The sequence below is a fragment of the Harmonia axyridis genome, chromosome 1 (genome assembly GCF_914767665.1).
Source record: "Harmonia axyridis chromosome 1, icHarAxyr1.1, whole genome shotgun sequence".
NCBI lineage: Eukaryota > Metazoa > Arthropoda > Insecta > Coleoptera > Coccinellidae > Harmonia > Harmonia axyridis.
Window position 1 is genome coordinate 45835935 of NC_059501.1, and position 23149 is coordinate 45859083.

The 23149-nt window shown below is 39.3% G+C and overlaps 2 protein-coding genes across 2 annotated transcripts in view; both read left to right on the forward strand.

The window, feature by feature from the left end:
- Window positions 1-23149, forward strand: part of LOC123671129 — a 503163-nt gene that overhangs the window by 110450 nt on the left and 369564 nt on the right. The window lies entirely within an intron of this gene.
- Window positions 20031-20819, forward strand: LOC123671107 (sperm motility kinase-like). Its single transcript, XM_045604792.1, has one exon. It carries the CDS (start codon window positions 20031-20033, stop codon window positions 20817-20819), a length of 789 nt encoding a protein of 262 aa, XP_045460748.1.

Genomic DNA, 23149 nt, shown 5'->3' on the forward strand with positions numbered 1-23149 from the left:
AAGAAAAGGATCTATTTATTTAATAGGGGTTCATATTATGTTATTCCTCCCCTTCTTGGAAAAAGGTATCACCTTGCTGAGGTGTAGCTTTTAAAAATACATTTCTTTTGAAATATCTAAAAGCAAAAACAATAATAATTATTATTATAAATATTATTAAAATAAATGTAAAAGTTATTCCTATGGGTTGAAGATTCCACTGGTCTAAGTCGTCTAAGACGATGTCTGGAATATCTTCGTTATCGATATTTTCTTCTTTGGAATTATTCTTGATAAAATAGATCTGCTTGGGTAGAATAATATATTTTTCTTCATTTATGGTGGTTAGAGGGAAAATCTCTTTCTGAAGGTTGCTTATTTCACATTTTGAATGGAGGAGTGCCATTGAAGGAGTAAAATAATATTTAATTTGTTGAGGGCATTTCTCTTGAACTTTCTATTGTTGTCGTTGTCTATTGAAAGAATACTTCCATCTTCTAACAATCTGATATCTGAATGTGAAGTAGTTTTAATTCTAGGACCATTTTCTCTATGAAAATGTTCTTGGGACATTCTGGGGATTTATTTAATGATTCTTGATCACATAGGAAATCTTCTTCCACGGGATGACAATTATTTGTTGAAGTTAACCATTCCAATAATTCTTCTTGAGAGAGCATATAGGGATTGGTATGAGAAATGGTTAAATTATTCTGAGGTAGGAAGTAAAACTTGTATAGATCATAGCCTTTCTGATAAACAGTGGAAATTGAAATCAAAAAGAGTAATATTTTGTTTTGTAAAATAATCTTAGTATGACATAATTGATAATAATCCTTAAGGTGATGAACAGGTATTATTGTGACATTCTTGATTAATTCGACAAATTTAGCATAAGGTAAAATGGATTCGTGTAAAAGGTGTAATCTTGCGAAACTTATTGCTGTTTGAATTTCATCAAGGGTATTTTTAATATCTTTAATTTCAAATGTCATGAGATGCATTTGCTCTACCTCACGTAACTCTGGAACAATTTGTATGATAATAATTTCAAATTTTCATTCATATTTTTGAATTTAGTGATATATTTATCTTTAAGATCGTTTACAACTGTAGCTATTTGCTTCTGATTTTTCGTGAGCGTTTTCTCATTTTTCTGTATGCTATTAAAATAGTTTCGATATAAATCTTCATCGTCTGAATCTAACGTTCCGAATAATATTTTTGAAATTTTGCCAACAAGATTAACTAATCCTCTTTTAGTTTTAATACTTTCATTAAGAATATCTTCAAGGGCTTTAAAATTTATATCATTTAAATGTTGTAAATATTTATAATTTGCTGTCTGAGCAAAACCTAATTTTTGGTCTTTTAGATTTTCAATTTCCTTTTGATATTTAAAAATTATTTCCTCTATCCTATTTAAATCAATGTGATAAATCAATTGTAGATTCTTATTCGTTACATAGGCTTTTCCTAATAAAACAGCTAATATATTATTTTCTAAGGGAATGATTTCGAGTGCGTTTATTATGATAATTATTTTTGTCCATAGGATTATCATTATTAGAGTAAGTAGTATACCATTTGTTTTGTCCATTTTTGAATCTGCAAATAAAATTTGAAGCTTATTTTTTTCGTTGTTTCAATATTTTTTCATGATAAATATGTTTATTTTTATCGTCTTGAATACGATGTAAATCAATTCCTTTCGCATCTATCTTTTTGAATGCAGGATCAAGTTTTCTTGTAATTGATGCTTTGATATAAGTAGGGTTTTCATTAAGAGGGTGATCTTCTTTCGCACGTCTCTTATAATTCGTTTTTTTTAAGCGATTTAACTGTTCATCTCGTTGTTTTTCTATTCGTTTTGTGAAGTCATTCAAATTTTCAATATAATTTTCTACATAATTTTGAACTTGTTCATTATGCGTACGTTCAATGGGTAATGAGTAATTTAAGTCTGCCTTGATAATCTGCATGGGAGTCATTTCTAAACTTGAGTGATTTGAATTATTATAACTTAATAAAGCTTGAGCTAATTCATTTTGAAAACTACTGTCTTTACTTCAATAGTTCGCAATTGTTCTATAAGTGTTGAATGGAATCGTTCCACTAATGCATTCGAATTTGGGTTATAATTTGTAATGTAATGAATTTCAATTTTATGCAATTTACATAGATCTTGTACAACATTATATTCAAATTCAATTCCGTTGTCACATGTTACTCTATTAGGTATACCATAATGGCTGAAATAAATTATTAATTTATCTACAATTTGTAATCCGTTCTTTTGAAGTAAGGGATAACATTGTCCTTATCTAGAAAATGAATCTATTATACTTAAACAATATGTTTGACCAAATCGTATTGTATCGCAATAAAGATGAGAAAAGGGTTTAGAACCAACAGGATTATGTTTATATTGTTATTGAATTGGTGTTCTTTCATATTTACTTTTCTGACAATATTCACACGAATTTATATAATTCTGAACATCTTTTTTCATGTTCGGCCAATAAAATTTACGTTTCAAACTAATAAGAATTTCTCTTAATCCTCGATGTATCGTTTTGGTTTCATGATACTGAGTGGTTCTAAGTTGTCTTTCATCTATGTCTTCCTCGTCTTCTAACAGAATTCTTGAAATTTTTAAATCAAAACTCTCATAATCGAATTTCTCTTGCAAAATTCGTATAAGTGGTCTTTCTAATTCTGGTGATTTAAAATATAATGTATAGTATGTATGTATGTAGTATGTATGTATTATGGTCTGATATATTCTTTAATAAATTTGTATAAATCGCTTTCAATTGAATTTATGGAAACAACAAATCTGAGTTTTGCTCCGAATAATTTAATTTTTGTAACATTATAATTAGATGCTTCTTTAAATATTATCTGTAGATTAGATGAGTTAATACTTCTTTCTGTATAAGGTATTTCAAAAATTGGATTTTCAATATTGCTATGAATAGTTATATCGTCATGAATAATAACGTTTTGAGTTTCGAAGTCAATTATATTTTCATCTTGTTTACTATTTTCGTCTGCGGAGTTCAAAAGATTTAAGCATTCATCTAACTCTTCGTCAGTTATCTGATTTGCAATTGAAATAAGATCATCATCTTTTCCATTACACTCAATTGAATTCTCATTAGGATCTGTTGGTAAATGGTAAATAATCACGTTCATATTGGATTCACCAAAGATATATTTAAACATTTTCGAAATAATTGAACATTCTAGTCGATCTAATCCACATGCAATTCGTGGTAAAGCTAAAAATCTATCGTCATTAATATCGCATATTTTTCTAAGATTTAAAAGTGACTGAAAAACTGTTTCATATTCAGGTTTTTCATAATGACATTTCTTAGTAATCAAATAATAAATATTCCTATTATCTTCTCGGATTGTGGCAACTTCGCCAACTAATTCATTTTGATTCTTCAGTTTTCCTATTCCACCGTATTCATTCTTGTGATACACAATGTGCTAGGGCGCAATTTTCAGGGGATTCAAATAAGTTCCCTTCTTTGTCTCTAATATTCACGTAATTTTTGATAGTATCATTTTTGTTAAAAGTTAAAAAGTTTTGGTATGTTAATTAATTATGATCATTTACATCTTCTATCAATTTATGAACCAAAAAATCATCATTTTTATTCAATAGTATTTAATAATTCAGAGGGTTTATCCAATTTTTCTTCCATTATTTCATTATTTTCAATTTCATTGGTTTCATTATTATTCGTATCATTAGTTATTACGCATTTGAAAATCACGTTTTCAATATTATTTATTTCTATATGTTTCGACAATAGATTGTTTATTTCCGGTTTTGGATGATTAATGTCAATAGTTTTTTCATTTAATTTTCTAAGATTATTTGCAATACGCAGTTTCTGTTTTTGTGATAAATCTCTTTTTTCAGTTTCTAAATGACTAAGGTTTACTGGTACTTCAATAGGATTTTGATTCGTATCATCTAACGTATGATTTATGTCAGTTCGTTTTCTAAAGTAGGGTCTTGAAAATTCAGTTTATTTGAGAAATTATTTTTCGATGTAGAAAGTTGTGAAAAAAATTTTTTTTTATTTGGATTTATATCAATATTAGTTAATTCTTCTACGAGAAAATCAGAGCTTCGATCATTATTATTATAGAATTTTCTCTGGGGATTATTTTGATATTGGGTTGAATAATTAGATCTCTTTTGCGGATAAACTCGTGTCTGTACTGACATTCTTTCAGGTGGGGTAGTAATTTTTTGATTTGGATTCGGTTTGAAAACGTTTTGATTTCTCGACGTACTTGGAACACCAAACGTTTCACGTTGCGTAGGGTAATGAGTATTTACTTGACGTTGCGTAAATTGTATCGGTCTCGAAGGAAATCTATGCTGAGTTTCATAATGCTGCGTTCGATAATTATTATTTGAAAAATGATGTATGTATTTGTTTGTATTATTGCGATGATCGGAATAATTATTTCTTGATACATTTTTATGTAGACTTTTGTCTAATAATTCATACTGAGCCATTTTACATAAATAATCTTTTACAGCGTTTACGGTATTATCAAAGTTGAATGCATTGTTAGTAATCAAATAAGTTCGTAATTCTATAGGGGAATTCGATATCAATACTGTTTTACATATTTTTAAAATATTTGATTTATAAATTAATTTCTCTGGATCAGGCATAGGATCTGAATCTATTCTATAATTAATTCGAATTTTCAACGAAATTATTCTATCAATGAAATTTAACATGTCTTCATGTGGCTTCTTTGCTCAAAATTGCAATTGATGAATTAATACATCTAAATTTATTTGATCTCCGAATTTCGTATTTAAGAATCGTTTAAGAACGTCCCAATTGTTAGGTATATCAGAAGTAGATACCTCTGCTAATGCACGATCAGTAAGTTTCGATTTCACAACTGCGGAGCAATAATCTTTAATTATTTGGGCTTCATTTGCAAGTATGAATAAAAATTGTTCTGCGCTACGTAAGAACGAATGCAACTCATTTTCTTCTCCTGAAAATCTAGGTATTAACTTTCCAAATTTTTCTGGCAATGTTCAATCTATTCTTTCTTGAGCCATATTTATTTTTTCTTCATGTTTTTTTTTACCTTTAAAATGCTTTACTGACGTAATCTTGATTAATTATTGATACAATAAAGTAAAATATAGTTATCGGTTTTTTAAATGAGTAACCTAGGGAAAACTCTTATGTCGGTTTTTTAAAGAAACCTAGGAAAAACTATGATACAGTTTTACACACAAAACTATTAGAAAGTATGACTCTTTTTGTCAAGAATAAGTAAACTGGGAAGAAAAAATTGGAAAGGATTTTGCTCATCGAATTGTATTCTGTGAAGTCGTCACGGGGCGCTACTCAGGTGATCAAGGCTTCTGGGTGGTTTTCTACTCTCTGTTCGGTTGTGCTGATCGGTTGAAACCGACGTCCTAGGAAGATCGATGTTGATTGAGTTGAATTCTTGGATCACTGCAGGAACTTCTTCTTCTGGCAGGAAAAATGGCACAATCAATGTCACCAAATTTTCTTCTCTAATAAGAACGGCACAATCCCATCAACTCGTCGCCAAATATATTTTTTGTGTTGGAAAAACTCAATACAATGCTAGTAAGCTCTAATCGATCTTTCTTAGATGGATTCACAATCAGTTCTTAGTGAGTTCACAATCAATTCTTAATGAGTACACAGATTCAGTCCCCTTTATAGATTTTCTTATCTAAATTCCTAGGTGAATAACAATTCAATAACAAGTGAAACAAAGGCCTATTCATAAAGATGAAATGCTGAATCTGCAATTAGATAGATTGTAATATATGGTTCTTATGGGATTGAAGGAAAGGATCTATTTATTAATAAGGGTTCATATCATCATATTATGTAATTATATATATATATATATATATATATATATATATATATATATATATATATATATATATATATATATATATATATATATATATATATATATATATATATATATATATATATATATATATATATATATTTTTTTTTTATTTTATTTTTTTTTTTTTTTTTTACCTTCACACGCAATGTGGATCAGTCAGATGACCCGGGCATCGCTGCCAAGAGCCATCCCATCTGTTAATGAGGGAAAAGTACTTGCCGTATATATATATATAATTACATAATATGATAATATGAACCCTTATATATATATATATATATATATATCGGGTGTCCCAAGGTGAGTGGCCTATTAGATTATTATGGAAACTATTGATAGTAAAAATTTCAAATTTTATGGATAGATATTTGGCCATGTTAGGTACATTTTTAAAATAATTTCACATTTCCAGTGTTGCCGGATGTACCACAATTTGGCAACAACTTTGTTATTTTGAATAGGACATCCGGTATTTCTATTTTTTTTATGATACTCCATAAAATATTAAATCTATTCACTCTTACTTTTCCATCCCTATCTTCAACGGTTTTTGAGTTATTAATTATTTTTCGAAATTTTTGATCAAATTGGCGTATTACGAAAATGACTCTAGTTCGTTCAATATTTGAGATTTAAGTCAGAAATTTTGCAAGTCGTTAGATATTGATCTGATCTGTGTCACTGCTCTTGAATTATGGTTGTCAATAATACAGGACGGACCAAAAAAATTCATCATTTGCCAAGTTACAAAATTGTGAAAAAGTCTATTTTTTCAAATTAGACACCTAGTATATTTTTCAATTTTTGAAATCAATACAACACACTCTACAATTTTTCTATTCACGTCCCTATACCTATCTCAACTGGATTCCGAGTTATATGCGTTTATTAGATTTCACATTGATTCAATAAGTGTTAATATCTTTTGTATTGTTATGTTCTCTATGTGGTTTATAGATCGATATATCAATGAATCAGTTCAATCCATAAATGTCAAAATAAACAATAATTGCCTAACAGGTGTTTTGTTCCGAGGTTTTTCTATAAATAATGGCTCAAGAAACATATACACATATAACGCATATAACTCGGAATCAGTTGAGATAGGTATAGGGACGTGAATAGAAAAATTGTAGAGTGTGTTGTACTGATTCCAAAAATTGAAAAATATACTAGGTGTCTAATTTGAAAAAATAGACTTTTTTACAATTTTGTAACTTGGCAAATGATGATTTTTTTTGGTCCGTCCTGTATTATTGACAACCATAATTCAAGAGCAGTGACACAGATCAGATCAATATCTAACGACTTGCAAAATTTTTGACTTAAATCTCAAATATTGAACGAACTAGAGTCATTTTCGTAAAACGCCAATTTGATCAAAAATTTCGAAGAATAATTAATAACTCAAAAACCGTTGAAGATAGGGATGGAAAAGTAAGAGTGAATAGATTTAATATTTTATGGAGTATCATAAAAAAAATAGAAATACCGGATGTCCTATTCAAAATAACAAAGTTGTTGCCAAATTGTGGTACATCCGGCAACACTGGAAATGTGAAATTATTTTAAAAATGAACCTAACATGGCCAAATATCTATCCATAAAATTTGAAATCTTTAACATCAATAGTTTCCATAATAATCTAATAGGCCACTCACCTTGGGACACCCGATATATATATATATATATATATATATATATATATATATATATATATCACATGTGTTAAGGATAACGAGGGTTTTTGTTCATAAAACAAAGCACAAAAGGATAAGGACAGTCCCTCACAGAGAAATGCTAACCGTAGACACGTGTTTCGGGCTTTAGGCCCTCATCAGTACGGTGCAAAAGTGTTAGGATGAGCAACACCTGAAACAAACAACAAACAAACAGAGTCAACAACAGAAGCCAGCCGTCCATTTGTGGTTTCAGCAGGAAGACCCAATGGGTTTTCGGGAAACAACCAACATCACCACGTAGGAAGCTACAGCTACCTGCGTGACATCCGAGTCCCGGGATAATCACATGTGTTAAGGATAACGAGGGTTTTTGTTCATAAAACAAAGCACAAAAGGATAAGGACAGTCCTTCACAGAGAAATGCTAACCGTAGACACGTGTTTCGGGCTTTAGGCCCTCATTAGTACGGTGCAAAAGTGTTAGGATGAGCAACACCTGAAACAAACAACAAACAAACAGAGTCAACAACAGAAGCCAGCCGTCTATTTGTGGTTTCAGCAGGAAGACCCAATGGGTTTTCGGGAAACAACCAACATCACCACGTAGGAAGCTATAGCTACCTGCGTGACATCCGAGTCCCGGGATAATCACATGTGTTAAGGATATATATATATATATATATATATACAGGGTCTTCCACGAGGAACCTCACCCATATTTATACGGGAAACAACTGAACGTATTTTCATGAAATTCAGCACTTATAAGTATTTCACGATGCTGATGAAGTCTAGAATATTTTCAAGGCACGAGCACCTCCGGTTTTTCCGGAAATGACTTCAACTTCCGTTTGTCAAATTGGAACACCATTTTTGTATTGCAGAAATAGATTCCTTAGAAAATTTCAAGTTAGTTTGATGTAACATTCTTCAGTTTTTGTTAGAAAATTCTCTCTGAGCGGGAAAATTCGAAAAAAAAATCGAAAATAGAGCTCCGCTGAAACAGGAATAACTTCGAAGTTTTTGGATGGAAAATTTTCATTTTTGGGATTTTTCAAGATGTAAAATTGATGTATCCACTTCGAAAATTGAAATCGCGATTCATGATACAGGGGGTGAAAAAATTGCTTTCAAAGTTAGGGATGACAAAATCGTGAAAAATCAATTTTTTCAAATTAGAACCCCATTTTTTTATGGCAGATATTGAATCTACGTTGAAAAATAATGTGAGTGTATGCATCACACCCTTGCCCTAAAATGGATATTTTCTGAGTTATTCACAAAAAACTGTTTTTTGTCTTGAATTTTCAGCTATTTCTTTTACCTTCACGCCAAGAAGATGAAATTTTCAGGAACTGTTATTTGAACCATGCTGTAGATTTTTCACCCCTTCTTGAAACCGACTTCAAGTTACTATTAGGAGAACCATGGCAAACTCTCGCAGTTATAACTAGAGAAGATGCTCAAAGTTTTGACCGTTAATTTCTAGACATTTATTTATACGTCTCAGGAATGCTTCGTGCGTTGCTCTTCTTATTTCATCGGGAGGAAGAGATCTGCAAAAGTGTTTAAAAACCAAATTGATTTTCAAAACTATGAATCTTAAAATCTAAACAAACCTGAACGCATTTCTGACTCGTTCTATGCAGTCCTCTTTATCAGTCAGGGGAGTTGAGTAGACAATATTTTTTATCCTACCCCAAACATAATAGTCTAAAGGAGTTAAATCGGGAGAACGTGGTAGCCAAAGATGTGGACCATTGTTCGCCAACCATCGATCTTCAAATAGCCTGTAGAGGATATTTGACACATTGAGTGAATTGTGTGGAGGCGCGCCATCTTGTTGATACCATAAGTCATTATGGTTCTGTACTTGAGGCTCAATTATTTGAGTCAATATGTCAGAATATCTATCTCCTAAGGAAGAACATTCTTTAAATAATGCAAACATTTGTAGTGTTCTATCCTACCAGTTAAAGCCCATCATAAATGTGAACATTGAGAATTGCATTATTTTTGATGGCGCGAAAAACATTGAAACTCCAGGTCTCTTGAAAGTTCCATTGTCTGAAGTGGTGGTTGTTCTCTTCATCCCAATAATGACTGTTATGCCTATTGAAAGAACCATTCTTTGTGAATTTAGATTCATCTGTCCAAATTATACAGTCCAAAAAGTTTTCATTCTCTTGAAATCGAATCATCATAGCTTCGCAAAACTCTGTTCTCCTGACGAAATCAGTTTCCTTCAAATGCTGTACCCTATTGAATTTATATGGGTGCATTTTATGTTTTTTTAATATTCTCCAAACACTCGATTGAGATAATCCCAGATCAATCTCGGCATCTTTGAGAGAATTTTGAGGATTCACACGAAAATATGCAAGAACTGTAATTTCGTTGTTCTCATCTTCTACTACACTTTTTTCTCTGTGTATAGTTTTCTTAACGAAAGATCCGACATTTCTCAAGTTTGTCATGGTTCTGTTAATGGTATCTCTCGTTGGTCTGGGTCGGTCAGGAAACCTCTCAATGAACAGTCGAATCGTTCTATCTACAACTTTATTACGTTCTCCATGAAGTAGAATGAGATTTAAATAATCTTCATTTGTAAAATTAGGCATAGTAATCGATTTTATAACTTAATACGAATTATCACCAAATTAGTAAACACAAAATGCTACTGAATAAAGAGGAATTTGGCAGATGTAATTAATGATATCTATCATTAAAAAAAAGAATGTAAAACATGGTAACTTTTTTCTCTTGCATATTAGGGTAGTAAAATCTAAAACATGGTTTAAGTAACAGTTCCTGAAAATTTCATCTTTTCGGCGTGAAGGGAAAAGAAAAAGCTGAAAATTCAAGACGAAAAACAGTTTTTTGTGAATAACTCAGAAAATATCCATTTTAGGGCAAGGTTGTGATGCATACACTCACATTATTTTTTAACGTAGATTCAATATCTGCCATAAAAAAATGGGGTTCTAATTGGAAAAAATTGATTTTTCACGATTTTGTCATCCCTAACTTTGAAAGCGATTTTTTCACCCCCTGTATCATGAATCGCGATTTTGATTTTTAAAGTGGATACATCAATCTTACATCTTGAAAAATCCCAAAAATGAAAATTTTCCATCCGAAAACCTCGAAGTTATTCTTGTTTCAGCGGAGCTCTATTTTCGATTTTTTTTCGAATTTTCCCGCTCAGAGAGAATTTTCCAACCAAAACTGAAAAATGTTACATCAGAATAACTTGAAATTTTCTAAGGAATATATTTCTGCAATAAAAAAATTATGTTCTAATTCGAAAAACGGAAGTTGACGTCATTTCCGTAAAAACCGGAGGTGCTCATACCTTGAAAATATTTTAGATCGTGAAATACTTATAAGTGCTGAATTTCATGAAAATACGTTCAGTCGTTTCCCGTATAAATATGGGTGAGGTTCCTCGTGAAAGACCCTGTATATATATATATATATATATATATATATATATATATATATATATATATATATATATATATATATATATATATATATATATATATATATATATATATATTGTAACGAAGTGAAATTCGTTACTAGAATCACCCGGTATAATTTAGCCCAGGTTAAGAATTTAATAATTATTTTACTAGAATCACCTAGTATAATTTACCCCAGGTTTAGAATTCAATAATTATTTTATTAAAATCACCCAGTATAATTTGCCCCAGGTTTAGAATTCCATCATTATTCTACCAGTCATATGAGTAGGTGAAAATAAAATTTTAATTGAGAGCAGTGAAGGTATTTTTCGTCCAATTCAGAAATTTTCATTTGGAATAATTTCTGATTTATTTATTTCATGAAAATATAACGATGCAATTTCAAATATCAGCCTATGTATAAAAACTTTCGAGCGACAACGCGATAGACGTTATCTCTTCAATATGTTCTTTTTTACATGTTGTCGTTCGTTTTTCATAGGTACACCGCCGATTTCGAGACTCGAAATTTTCCCCTTCCAACCGAGATTACAAGTGAAATATTTCGGAAAAGGAGGATTATTCTTGCCGGTGTCTTCGAAGTATTAAGATATTTTCCGATTTACTCCTGTCGGCGTCTTCGAGCTATATATTTTCATAGTTATTGAGCGGATTTTCTTGAGTAACAATTTAGAGTTTAATTTTTAGTTTGCAATTATTCTTTTGAACGTTGGACGTTTTAGTGCCGTATTTTATATTCGTGAATTTGACACTTAGCCCGTACACGAAAAGAATTTGAGTTCCTGTAGTGAAGTGGGAAATTCTTAGGATTGGTAAGAACCGTTTTATTCCTGTCTGTATTATCGGTGACTTTCCTGTGTTCCATCGATACTTTCCGAGTGTGATTTATTTGTAATTTATTTTATTTCTAAGATCTTTCTTTCTCAAGTGGAGTTTGTCTGTTCGGTTCCTTATTGCGAGCAACTCTTATTTGGAACTACCAGGCAAAACTCCTTATCTTGGGGAGAGGGGTCGTTTATTTCCGATCTCCGGATCACTGCGGTCTTTAAGGTTAATTATCCTGTCCGGTCCGACTCGAGTCGTTAATTGGTGGATGCGCCGAGGTATACCGTAAGTGAAATTTATTTCTTTGATCTTTCTTTCTCAAGTGGAGTTTGTCTGTTCGGTTCCTTATTGCGAGCAACTCTTATTTGGAACTACCAGGCAGAACTCCTTATCTTGAGGAGAGGGGTCGCTCATTTCCGATCTCCGGATCACCGCGGTGTTTTGGGCTAATTACCCTGTCCGATCTGACTCGAGTCGTGAATTGGTGGATGCGCCGGAGTAAACCCTGAGCGAAATTTATTTCTTAGATCTTTCTTTCTCAAGTGGAGTTTGTCTGTCCGGTTCCTTATTGCGAGCAACTCTTATTTGGATTTACCAGGCAGAACTCCTTATCTTGAGGAGAGGGGTCGCTAATTTCCGATCTCCGGATCACCGCGGTGTTTTGGGCTAATTACCCTGTCCGATCTGACTCGAGTCGTGAATTGGTGGATGCGCCAGAGTATACCCTGAACGAAATTCATTTCTTAGGTCTTTCTTTCTCAAGTGGAGTCTGTCTGTCCGGTTCCTTATTGCGAGCAACTCTTATTTGGAACTACCAGGCAGAACTCCTTATCTTGAGGAGAGGGGTCGCTAATTTCCGATCTCCGGATCACGGCAGTGTTTTGGGCTAATTACCCTGTCCGGTCTGACTCGAGTCTAGAATTGGTGGATGCGCCAAAGTATACCCTGAACGACATTCATTTCTTAGATCTTTCTTTCTCAAGTGAAGTTTGTCTGTCCGGTTCCTTATTGCGAGCAACTCTTATTTGGAACTACCAGGCGAAACTCCTTATCTTGAGGAGAGGGGTCGCTCATTTCCGATCTCCGGATCACCGCGGTGTTTTGGGCTAATTACCCTGTCCGATCTGACTCGAGTCGTGAATTGGTGGATGCGCCGAAGTATACCTGAGTGAAATTTATTTCTCAGATCTTTCTTTCTCAAGTGGAGTTTGTCTGTCCGGTTCCTTATTGCGAGCAACTCTTATTTGGAACTACCAGGCAGAACTCCTTATCTTGAGGAGAGGGGTCGCTCATTTCTGATCTCCGGATCACCGCGGTGTTTTGGGCTAGTTACCCTGTCCGATCTGACTCGAGTCGTGAATTGGTGGATGCGCCGAAGTATACCCGAGTGAAATTTATTTCTCAGATCTTTCTTTCTCAAGTGGAGTTTGTCTGTCCGGTTCCTTATTGCGAGCAACTCTTATTTGGAACTACCAGGCAGAACTCCTTATCTTGAGGAGAGGGGTCGCTCATTTCTGATCTCCGGATCACCGCGGTGTTTTGGGCTAGTTACCCTGTCCGATCTGACTCGAGTCGTGAATTGGTGGATGCGCCGAAGTATTCCCGAGTGAAATTTATTTCTCAGATCTTTCTTTCTCAAGTGGAGTTTGTCTGTCCGGTTCCTTATTGCGAGCAACTCTCATTTGGAACTACCAGGCAGAACTCCTTATCTTGAGGAGAGGGGTCGCTCATTTCCGATCTCCGGATCACCGCGGTGTTTTGGGCTAATTACCCTGTCCGATCTGACTCGAGTCGTGAATTGGTGGATGCGCCGAAGTATACCCGAGTGAAATTTATTTCTCAGATCTTTCTTTCTCAAGTGAAGTTTGTCTGTCCGGTTCCTTATTGCGTGCAACTCTTATATGGAACTACCAGGCATAACTCCTTATCTTGGGGAGAGGGGTCGCTTAATTCCGATCTCCGGATCACAGCAGCCTTTTCGGCGAATTACCCTGTCCGGTCTGACTCGAGTCTAGAATTGGTGGATGCGCCATAGTATACCCCGAACGAAGTTTATTTCTTGGATTTATTTTGGTGGATGTTCCGACAAATACCCTGATTGACATCTGTTTCTAAGACCCAACTTTCTCAGGTGGAATCTGTGTGTCGGGTCCCTTATTGCGAGCAACTCTTATTTGGGACCACCAGACAGAATTCCTTATCTTGTGGAGCGGGGTCGCTTATTTCCGATTCACGGATCACCGTGGTCATTTCGGTGAGTCACCATGCCCAGTCTGACTTAATATCAATTTTTGGTGGATGCGCCGATACAAGACCTGATTCGAAGATATTGTTCAGGCTTGCTGTTTCTAATAAAGAGGTATCGAACCGGACCGTACGGAACACAGGATAGGTAGTCACATCTGACTTATTAGACTGCATTTCACACGCCAATCTGCATGCTTTCCACGCTTGTCCGCACTTAACCGTTTTTATCATCGCTCACTTTGCTTGCTCACTGCTTACTCATTTCTGCTGCTTGATATACGCCACCTGCTCACCTCGCTTAGTTCTCGTTCCGTACCGTGTTGCATTGTAAATATTTGCTTTTGGTGTTTAGTAGCCTTTTGCATTATTGTATATATAGGATAGTATTGTATATAATTTGGTGTTGTACATAAGGGAACGAATATTGTTAAATATAGTGTGTTTTGTCAGGGTGTCTTTTATTGATCTCATAGACATTTACTGCCATTTAGTGAAAGAAATCACCACTGGTCAATCGCTCTTATCTTAGATTGAATCGAACCCTTCTCCAACTGTTTAAAAGCTACCCAGGGTCGATAATAGTGAGCGACGTAAGGAATTGCGACCTTATAAAACCTATCGCAATTGGCGCCCGAGGTAATAAAGAAGGGAAATAGTAAACAATCAACAATCCGAAGAAAGTCGCCGTCACAAATTGGCGCCCGAGCAGGGACCTGATTTTTTTTTGCTATAGGACTGACAGAAGAGCCCTTTAGAGTATTTTTTGTGTAGAATATTTTTCAGAGGATAATGGAGGTGAACAGATTGAGAGCGGAAGAGTTGAGATGGGAGCTGGAGGCTCGTGGCCGTAGAGCCGGCAGAACCGTACAGGAAAACCGAAAGGAACTAAGGAAGGTGTTGGCACAGGAAGTACAGTTCTGTCCCATGGAAAGAGACACCGAGGAAGAACTGAACGATGCCAGTCGAATCCTGAGAAGCTTGGTGGAACATGTTCAAGCTTTTGACGAGGAGAACACCGCGAATGAGGAGCCTCGTATCAGGAGTAGACTCATACACCTACAGAACCGTCTCAGCCTGGTGAGACCAACTACGATGGAGGAACAGGCCAAGGCCGACGAGCTGTCTGAGTTATGGAAACAAACAGACGAGATGCTGGGAGACGCCGTGGTCTTGGCCAGAGCTAAAGTTACCCGGAACGGGATGTGGGATGTTTCGGAAAACCCTGAGCTGGGTGAAGCATCTCAAACGGAAAGAGAAGTAAGTCTTATCTCCTTCGAGGATCCTCCCATGGAAGACCAACAAACCACCGGCGCTGATAACGGAGGCACCTTCAAGGGAGACCAAACGCAGATTTTGCAGCAGGAAAATAGCGAGGGAGGTTTCTCATTGAGTTTCTTCCGGCGGTTACACAACAGGGCTTGTGAAGCTGTCCGTCGACGATTAAACTTCACTAGTCCCTGGAGGACAGAGGAAACTTCTGGACCGCTCATGCGAGGGAATAGGCCGGTGGTGGCTGAGTCGACTCGGAGAATTTCGTTCCCATTTTTGGTACCCGAGGATTCGAGAGATACCGAGGAGGATGTAGCCCACACGACGGCTACGGGAGGTCAAGCTGATCTAGGCAGATCAGATAGTTTGGAGTGAGGCAGAACAGGACAGGACAACAGGACTGGAATGGATAGATCATTTAATCAGCCAGCCGTACCTGTTTATAAGTGGAATATACAATTCGATGGATCAACCAGCGTTAACGCATTCCTGCAGGAGGTCGAACATCTAGCCGAAACTCGCAAGGTTACTCGACAGTGCCTCTTCGAATCTATCTTCGAGTTACTACGGAAGGATGCCAGGGATTGGTATATTCCCAGGAGAGGTACATTCAGAGGTTGGGAAGACTTCAAGGAGCAACTGCGTGAAGCTTTCCTCCCCCTCGACTACGAGGAAACGCTTCTAGAGGAAATAAGGAAACGAACTCAGGGGGAGGACGAAAAGCTGTTGATGTTCGTCACAAGGATGCAGAACCTGTTCTTGAAGTTGACTACAAAGCGACCTCCTGAAGAAGAACAGGTGAATATGATCAGGAAGCGTCTGTTGCCGACCCTGCAGAAGGCACTGGCTTTTCAAGAGATCAACAATTATGCCCAGCTGTTGTCCAAAGGAAAGGTGTTCGAGTTGGTTCAGTGGCATGCGGACCAATACACTCCACCTCCAGCCCATAAAGGTCTAATCGATGATCCACACCTGGTATATGAAAGACCTCGCCGAAAACTTCCACAGACCTTGACCGTCGAGTCTCCACCGTCCAAGAGGCCGGAAGAGATGAAGCCACCGGAAAATGTACCGAAGTCGACGCCTAAGGCCCGGAAGGAAACACCAAACGGGGAGTCTACATCCGCTAGAGCCAAACCTGGAGACACACCACCCCGTGATGCGAAGGTCGTTCGGTTCGAAGACATCAGGCTCCGAGAACTTCAATGCTGGCGTTGTGGTAAGGTCGGACACTTGAGAAGGGAGTGTCAATCAACGCCGAGGCTGTTTTGTTCCCGATGTGGGAAGCAAGGCGTGATGTCCAGGGATTGCCGATGTTCGGAAAACTAGAGCGGAGCTGCCCCGCGGGGAAGAGACAGTTCCGTTCCATGGCATCCCCAATCAAGCAGTCAGCGTACACGCAGGATAACCGGCCAATAGTCGCTGTCCACATCGGAAAACAGTCAGTGGCAGCCCTGCTAGACACTGGTGCGTCTAAGTCCTTTTTGAGCAAAAAGGCAGCAGAGGCATGCAGGAGGATGAAAGTTTTTCCATCGGAGATCGCAGATATGGTGGCCACAGTGGCCGACGGAAGTTCAATCACCGTGAAAAAGATGTACGAGCCCATAATACGGTTTGGGGAGGAGGAGATCAAATCTCGACTCCATTTGGTGCCCCATCTACCGATGGATCTGGTTCTAGGAATGGACCTGCTGGCTTCGCACGATTTCAAGATTGATTTCCGTACCTCGCAGTGCTTCCTCAAGGGCAAGTTGCTAAAGAAAGCCGTTTCGCCGATCTCTACGCCACACAACACGTCGATTAGTTCTTTAGATCGTCAGGAAGAAGTTCCTGGAGAAAGAACTTACAGTCTTCGAACAGATACGAGGACCGACGAAAATGGCGCAACACGAGATCAAGGTGAAGCCCGGGACCGAGCCTATCAAGCAGAGATACCGCCCATGTAACCCCAAAATGCAGGAGATAATAGACCAGGAAGTGGACCGAATGTTGGAAGAGGGCATTATAGAACCGTCAAAATCACCGTGGAGCTCCTGTGTCGTTATCGTAAAGAAGGCTAATGGAAACCCCAGATTCTGCATCGACTTCCGAGCAGTAAACGAGGTCTCGGTCAAAGACGCATACCCTTTGCCATACATTGCTGGGATATTGGACAAACTGAGGCGAGCAAAGTACATCTCTACGTTGGATTTGAAACAAGGATATTGGCAGATTCCTCTCACGGAGGAGAGTAAGCCCATCACTGCTTTTGCTGTGTCTGGAAGAGGTCTGTTTCAATTCAAAGTGATGCCGTTTGGTCTTCATTCCGCCGGTGCGACGTTCCAGAGACTCTTGGACCGTGTCATAGGTCCTGAGTTGGACCCAATTGCCTTCGCATATCTGGACGACATAGTGGTCTTGGGAGAAACGTTTGAGGAGCACCTGGCTAACTTAAAGTTAGTGTTTCGCCGTCTCAGAGAAGCAAACCTCAAGATCAACCCAGATAAATGTGAGTTCGTGAGGAGTTCTCTGAAATATTTGGGTCATGTGATAACCGAAGAAGTGATTGCGACGGATCCGGACAAGATTGCTGCCATAAATTCGATGAAGCCGCCGAAGACCGTACGAGAACTTCGCCGATTTCTGGGAGTGGCGAGCTGGTACCGAAGATTTGTGGATGACTTCACAAAAATAGTTACGCCACTCACGTTATTGCTGAAGAAAAAGCAAAGATGGAAGTGGGAAATGGAGCAACAGCGAGCGTTCGATACGCTGAAGGAGAAACTCACTGAATCACCAGTGTTAGAATGTCCGGATTTCTCCAAACCGTTTACGTTGCAGACTGATGCATCCGAGAGCGGGCTCGGGGCTGCCTTAACGCAGATCCAGGAAGGACGCGAACGAGTTATCGCCTACGCCAGCCGTACTCTAAATGGTGCCGAAAAGAACTATTCGGTGACCGAAAAGGAATGCTTGACAATCGTATGGGCCATAGACAAAATGAGGCCGTATCTGGAAGGGTATCATTTTACCGTGATCACTGATCACATGAGTTTGCGCTGGTTACGATCGATAAAATCTCCCTCAGGCCGGATTGCAAGGTGGTGTGTCTTTCTGCAACAATATGATTTTGAGATCAAATATAGAAAAGGCGCCCTGAACCGAGTGGCAGATGCCTTGTCCAGGGATCCGTTGCCGTCAGAGGAACAGGTCTCTGTGGTCAAGAACACGACCCGATGCCCTTGGTATACTAGGAAATACCAGGAGGTCTCGAAGAAGCCTGCGGATTTTCCAGATTACCGGATACAGGAGGGAAGGTTATACCGACATTTTTGGAGCGCCGACGACTTCACGGAAACGGAGATGGGAACACCGTGGAAACTGTGCATCCCGACAGAGGATCGGCAGTTGATACTGCGGGAGAACCATGATGAGCCGGTAGCTGGTCACTTGGGAATCGCAAAGACCATATCTCGAGTGGCCCAAAGCTACTATTGGCCTGGGATGTTCCGTGAAGCAGCCCAATACGTTCGAAGGTGCAAGCAATGCCAGAGGTACAAGGTTTGCCAACAGAAATCCCCAGGGAAAATGCAACCGTACCACATCACCGAACCATGGCATACGGTCTGCACGGATCTAATAGGCCCATTACCTCGTTCCAAAAGGGGTAATACTTTCCTCGTGATGTTCCAGGACCGTTTCTCGAAGTGGATAGAATGCAAGCCACTCCGGGCAGCCACGGGAAAAGGTGTGTTCCAGGCGTTCTACGAACTAGTGTTGCTGAAATTTGGATGTCCAAAGACCGTTATAAGCGACAATGGTTCTCAATACGACGGACGTCTATTTAGGGAAAACCTGAAGAGTTTGGGTATCCAACATAGATTTGCTCCGGTCTATTCGCCGCAGTGCAATCCCGTAGAAAGAGCTAACCGGACCATCAAAACCATGATAGCACAATACTGCGAGCAGGATCATCGTTCCTGGGATGAGCGAGTTGGAGAGCTGGCTTTCGCGTTGAACTCTGCCAAACATGAGTCCACCGGATTCACACCGGCGTTCCTGAATTTCGGTCGGGAGGTCCACTCCCCAGAAATGAACCGTCGGACATCAGGAACCAAAGGTGACGCAGAGAAATCAACGGAGGAACCACAGGTCCAAGGGGTAGACCAATACGCAAATCGCATCAAGCGACTCCAAGAGACCCGGGAGTTTGTTAAACTCCAGCTGGCTCGTGCATTCAACCAACAGAGTCGGTATTATAATCTCCGAAGGAGAGCGTGGTCGTGCCGGGTAGGTGACAAAGTTTTGCGTCGAGAACATCCGTTGTCGTCGGCGGCAGAAGGCTTTGCATCTAAATTAGCGCCCAAATATTCTGGTCCGTATACCGTTACTAAGGTCATATCTCCAGTGGTTTACGACTTGAAAAGCGCGTCGGGTAAATATCTTCGTCACATCCACGTTAAAGATTTTAAACCATTCTACGAAGGTGAGCAGGGCGTTGAGCACTCGGCAATTGCGGGAAACCCGCGGATACATAGTGGAGAGCATGCATAAGACCGAGGGGTGGAGCCGTGTCAGTCATCCGTCTGTTTCAGGATATGTTGCGATCAGTGGCGGTCGTACCCTCCAACCCCTCTGATGAAGAGTCCACTCCGGAGAGAATAACCAGGATCTCCGGACCATTCCGGAAGATCCGTACCCTCGGCGAGGGAGGTTTTGGAAAAGTGTTCGAGGTCGAACACGGAGATATAAGATTTGCCCTGAAGGTGGCCCCGAAAGACGAGGTGTCCATGACGGAGCTGAGGATGCTGAAAGCCATGAGACACCCAAACGTGGTCCGCCTATTGGTGGATTACGTAACCGACGAACGGCTCTATCTTGGGGTCGAGCTGATGGAGGGAGACCTGTTGGAACTGGTCCAACGACGGGGACCTCTGCCGGAGGGGGAGTGTTGTGATATGTTGGGGCAGGCTTTCGCTGGGCTGGCGGCCTGCCATGCTCAGCGTATCCTGCACCGGGATATAAAACCGGACAATTGTCTCCTCCGGGGTCGGCGGGTCTGCATCGCTGATTTCGGGCTCGCCTGCCGACTTAATCAGAGGTTCCCGACCACGTCGCGGCGAGCTGGTACTCCCCCATTTTGGGCACCGGAGGTCCTGAAAAGGTTGCCATTCGGACTCCCCTCGGATGTGTGGGCCATGGGAGTGACGGCCTTATACATGGCAACCGGGAAGCTACCCTTCATGACGCCGAATGGGGAAAAGAAGGTCATGAACTTGATAGGACACTACCGCGGGGAGGAGATGCTCGAGGTGCCAGAGGGATTACGCAGCAGCCTGGTGGAACTTCTGAGGGTTGATCCAGCGCATCGCCCTTCCGCTGCATGATGCGAGATGACCTTCAGGCAGCTGGCCGTGTCAGCCACAGAGGGGTCCAAAGAGATGGCCTCATCTGAAAGACCGTCAAAATTTGAGGCCATAAAGGTGGGAGAGAGCTTTGTAGAAGCCTTTGAGAGGCAACCAAAGGGTGGCTGGACTCCCCGATTCAGGCAGAGGCTGCTGCGGTTTCGCCCTCCAGGAGTGCGGGGTAGACTCCACCCTAAGTTCGTGTTTCCGAATGGGAGGACGAAGCGAATTTGGGTTCCCCAGGAGTAAGGGCGCCTCTCTGTCCCGCGGACGTCCGTCTGTCCGTCAATGAGTGAAGTAGGTCGTCATTGGTGTTGGTAAGTTTTATACAATGGGTCGCTAATCTTGTTGTGTTTTAGAACAAAGATGTCTAGAGGAGAGTAGGACCTCATCGACGCCGGAATAGTGAAATCCATGCCGGCCAGTTTCGACGAGTTAGTGGAGGAAGAAATCGAATTCTGGCAACAGCAACGGAAGGAGACGGCGGCTAGGGGAACACCTACATCTCTACGTCATCACCCAACACCTCCAGCGAGACGACGCCCCTATGACTTACCTCGTGGCCATGCCGGTGGACGACACAAGCCAAAGGCTAGAAAACCCCGCAGGCCTTCCAGAATCCACGTACCAGCCCCAGACCCACACTACCCAGGAGCGCAGAGGGAAGTTCCACGCTTCGTCAAACTCATGGAGGGTGCATGTTGGCGGTGTGGACTACTGGGCCACGCCCGGAGAGATTGCCGGAACAACGTCCGATTATTTTGTTCTCGCTGCGGTCGTTTGGGAGTTATGTCTAGGGATTGTCCATGCCCAAGAGAAACTCGAGCCCGGACGAGGCAAGAAGAGGAGCCGTCTAGAGTCGGAGTGGATCAGGGCGTGAGGTCAGGTCAACCCAATCTCCGGTCCATTGGAATCCAGTGTGAGCTACTGCGACCCTCAACGAACCTCCAACTATGGCCGATGGAGATTCACCCAAGGATGATATTGGCCGTCTGCCAATAAATAGTTGAACAGCGGGGTAGCAGGTGGTGACAAAAAAAAACTTTCGTTTTTTTTTTGGGGAAGTAAGGGGGGTGTGTAACGAAGTGAAATTCGTTACTAGAATCACCCGGTATAATTTAGCCCAGGTTAAGAATTTAATAATTATTTTACTAGAATCACCTAGTATAATTTACCCCAGGTTTAGAATTCAATAATTATTTTGTTAAAATCACCCAGTATAATTTGCCCCAGGTTTAGAATTCCATCATTATTCTACCAGTCATATGAGTAGGTGAAAATGAAATTTTAATTGAGAGCAGTGAAGGTATTTTTCGTCCAATTCAGAAATTTTCATTTGGAATAATTTCTGATTTATTTATTTCATGAAAATATAACGATGCAATTTAAAATATCAGCCTATGTATAAAAACTTTCGAGCGACAACGCGATAGACGTTATCAATTCAATATGTTCTTTTTTACATGTTGTCGTTCGTTTTTCATAGGTACACCGCCGATTTCGAGACTCGAAATTTTCCCCTTCCAACCGAGATTACAAGTGAAATATTTCGGAAAAGGAGGATTATTCTTGCCGGTGTCTTCGAAGTATTAAGATATTTTCCGATTTACTCCTGTCGGCGTCTTCGAGCTATATATTTTCATAGTTATTGAGCGGATTTTCTTGAGTAACAATTTAGAGTTTTATTTTTAGTTTGCAATTTTTCTTTTGAACGTTGGACGTTTTAGTGCCGTATTTTATATTCGTGAATTTGACACTTAGCCCGTACACGAAAAGAATTTGAGTTCCTGTAGTGAAGTGGGAAATTCTTAGGATTGGTAAGAACCGTTTTATTCCTGTCTGTATTATCGGTGACTTTCCTGTGTTCCATCGATACTTTCCGAGTGTGATTTATTTGTAATTTATTTTATTTCTAAGATCTTTCTTTCTCAAGTGGAGTTTGTCTGTTCGGTTCCTTATTGCGAGCAACTCTTATTTGGAACTACCAGGCAAAACTCCTTATCTTGGGGAGAGGGGTCGTTTATTTCCGATCTCCGGATCACTGCGGTCTTTAAGGTTAATTATCCTGTCCGGTCCGACTCGAGTCGTTAATTGGTAGATGCGCCGAGGTATACCGTAAGTGAAATTTATTTCTTTGATCTTTCTTCCTCAAGTGGAGTTTGTCTGTTCGGTTCCTTATTGCGAGCAACTCTTATTTGGAACTACCAGGCAGAACTCCTTATCTTGAGGAGAGGGGTCGCTCATTTCCGATCTCCGAATCACCGCGGTGTTTTGGGCTAATTACCCTGTCCGATCTGACTCGAGTCGTGAAT

What these genes read in the sequence shown, in the direction of transcription:
- LOC123671107 (XM_045604792.1), top strand. Translation starts at nt 20,031, where the DNA reads ATGTTGCGATCAGTGGCGGTCGTACCCTCCAACCCCTCTGATGAAGAG.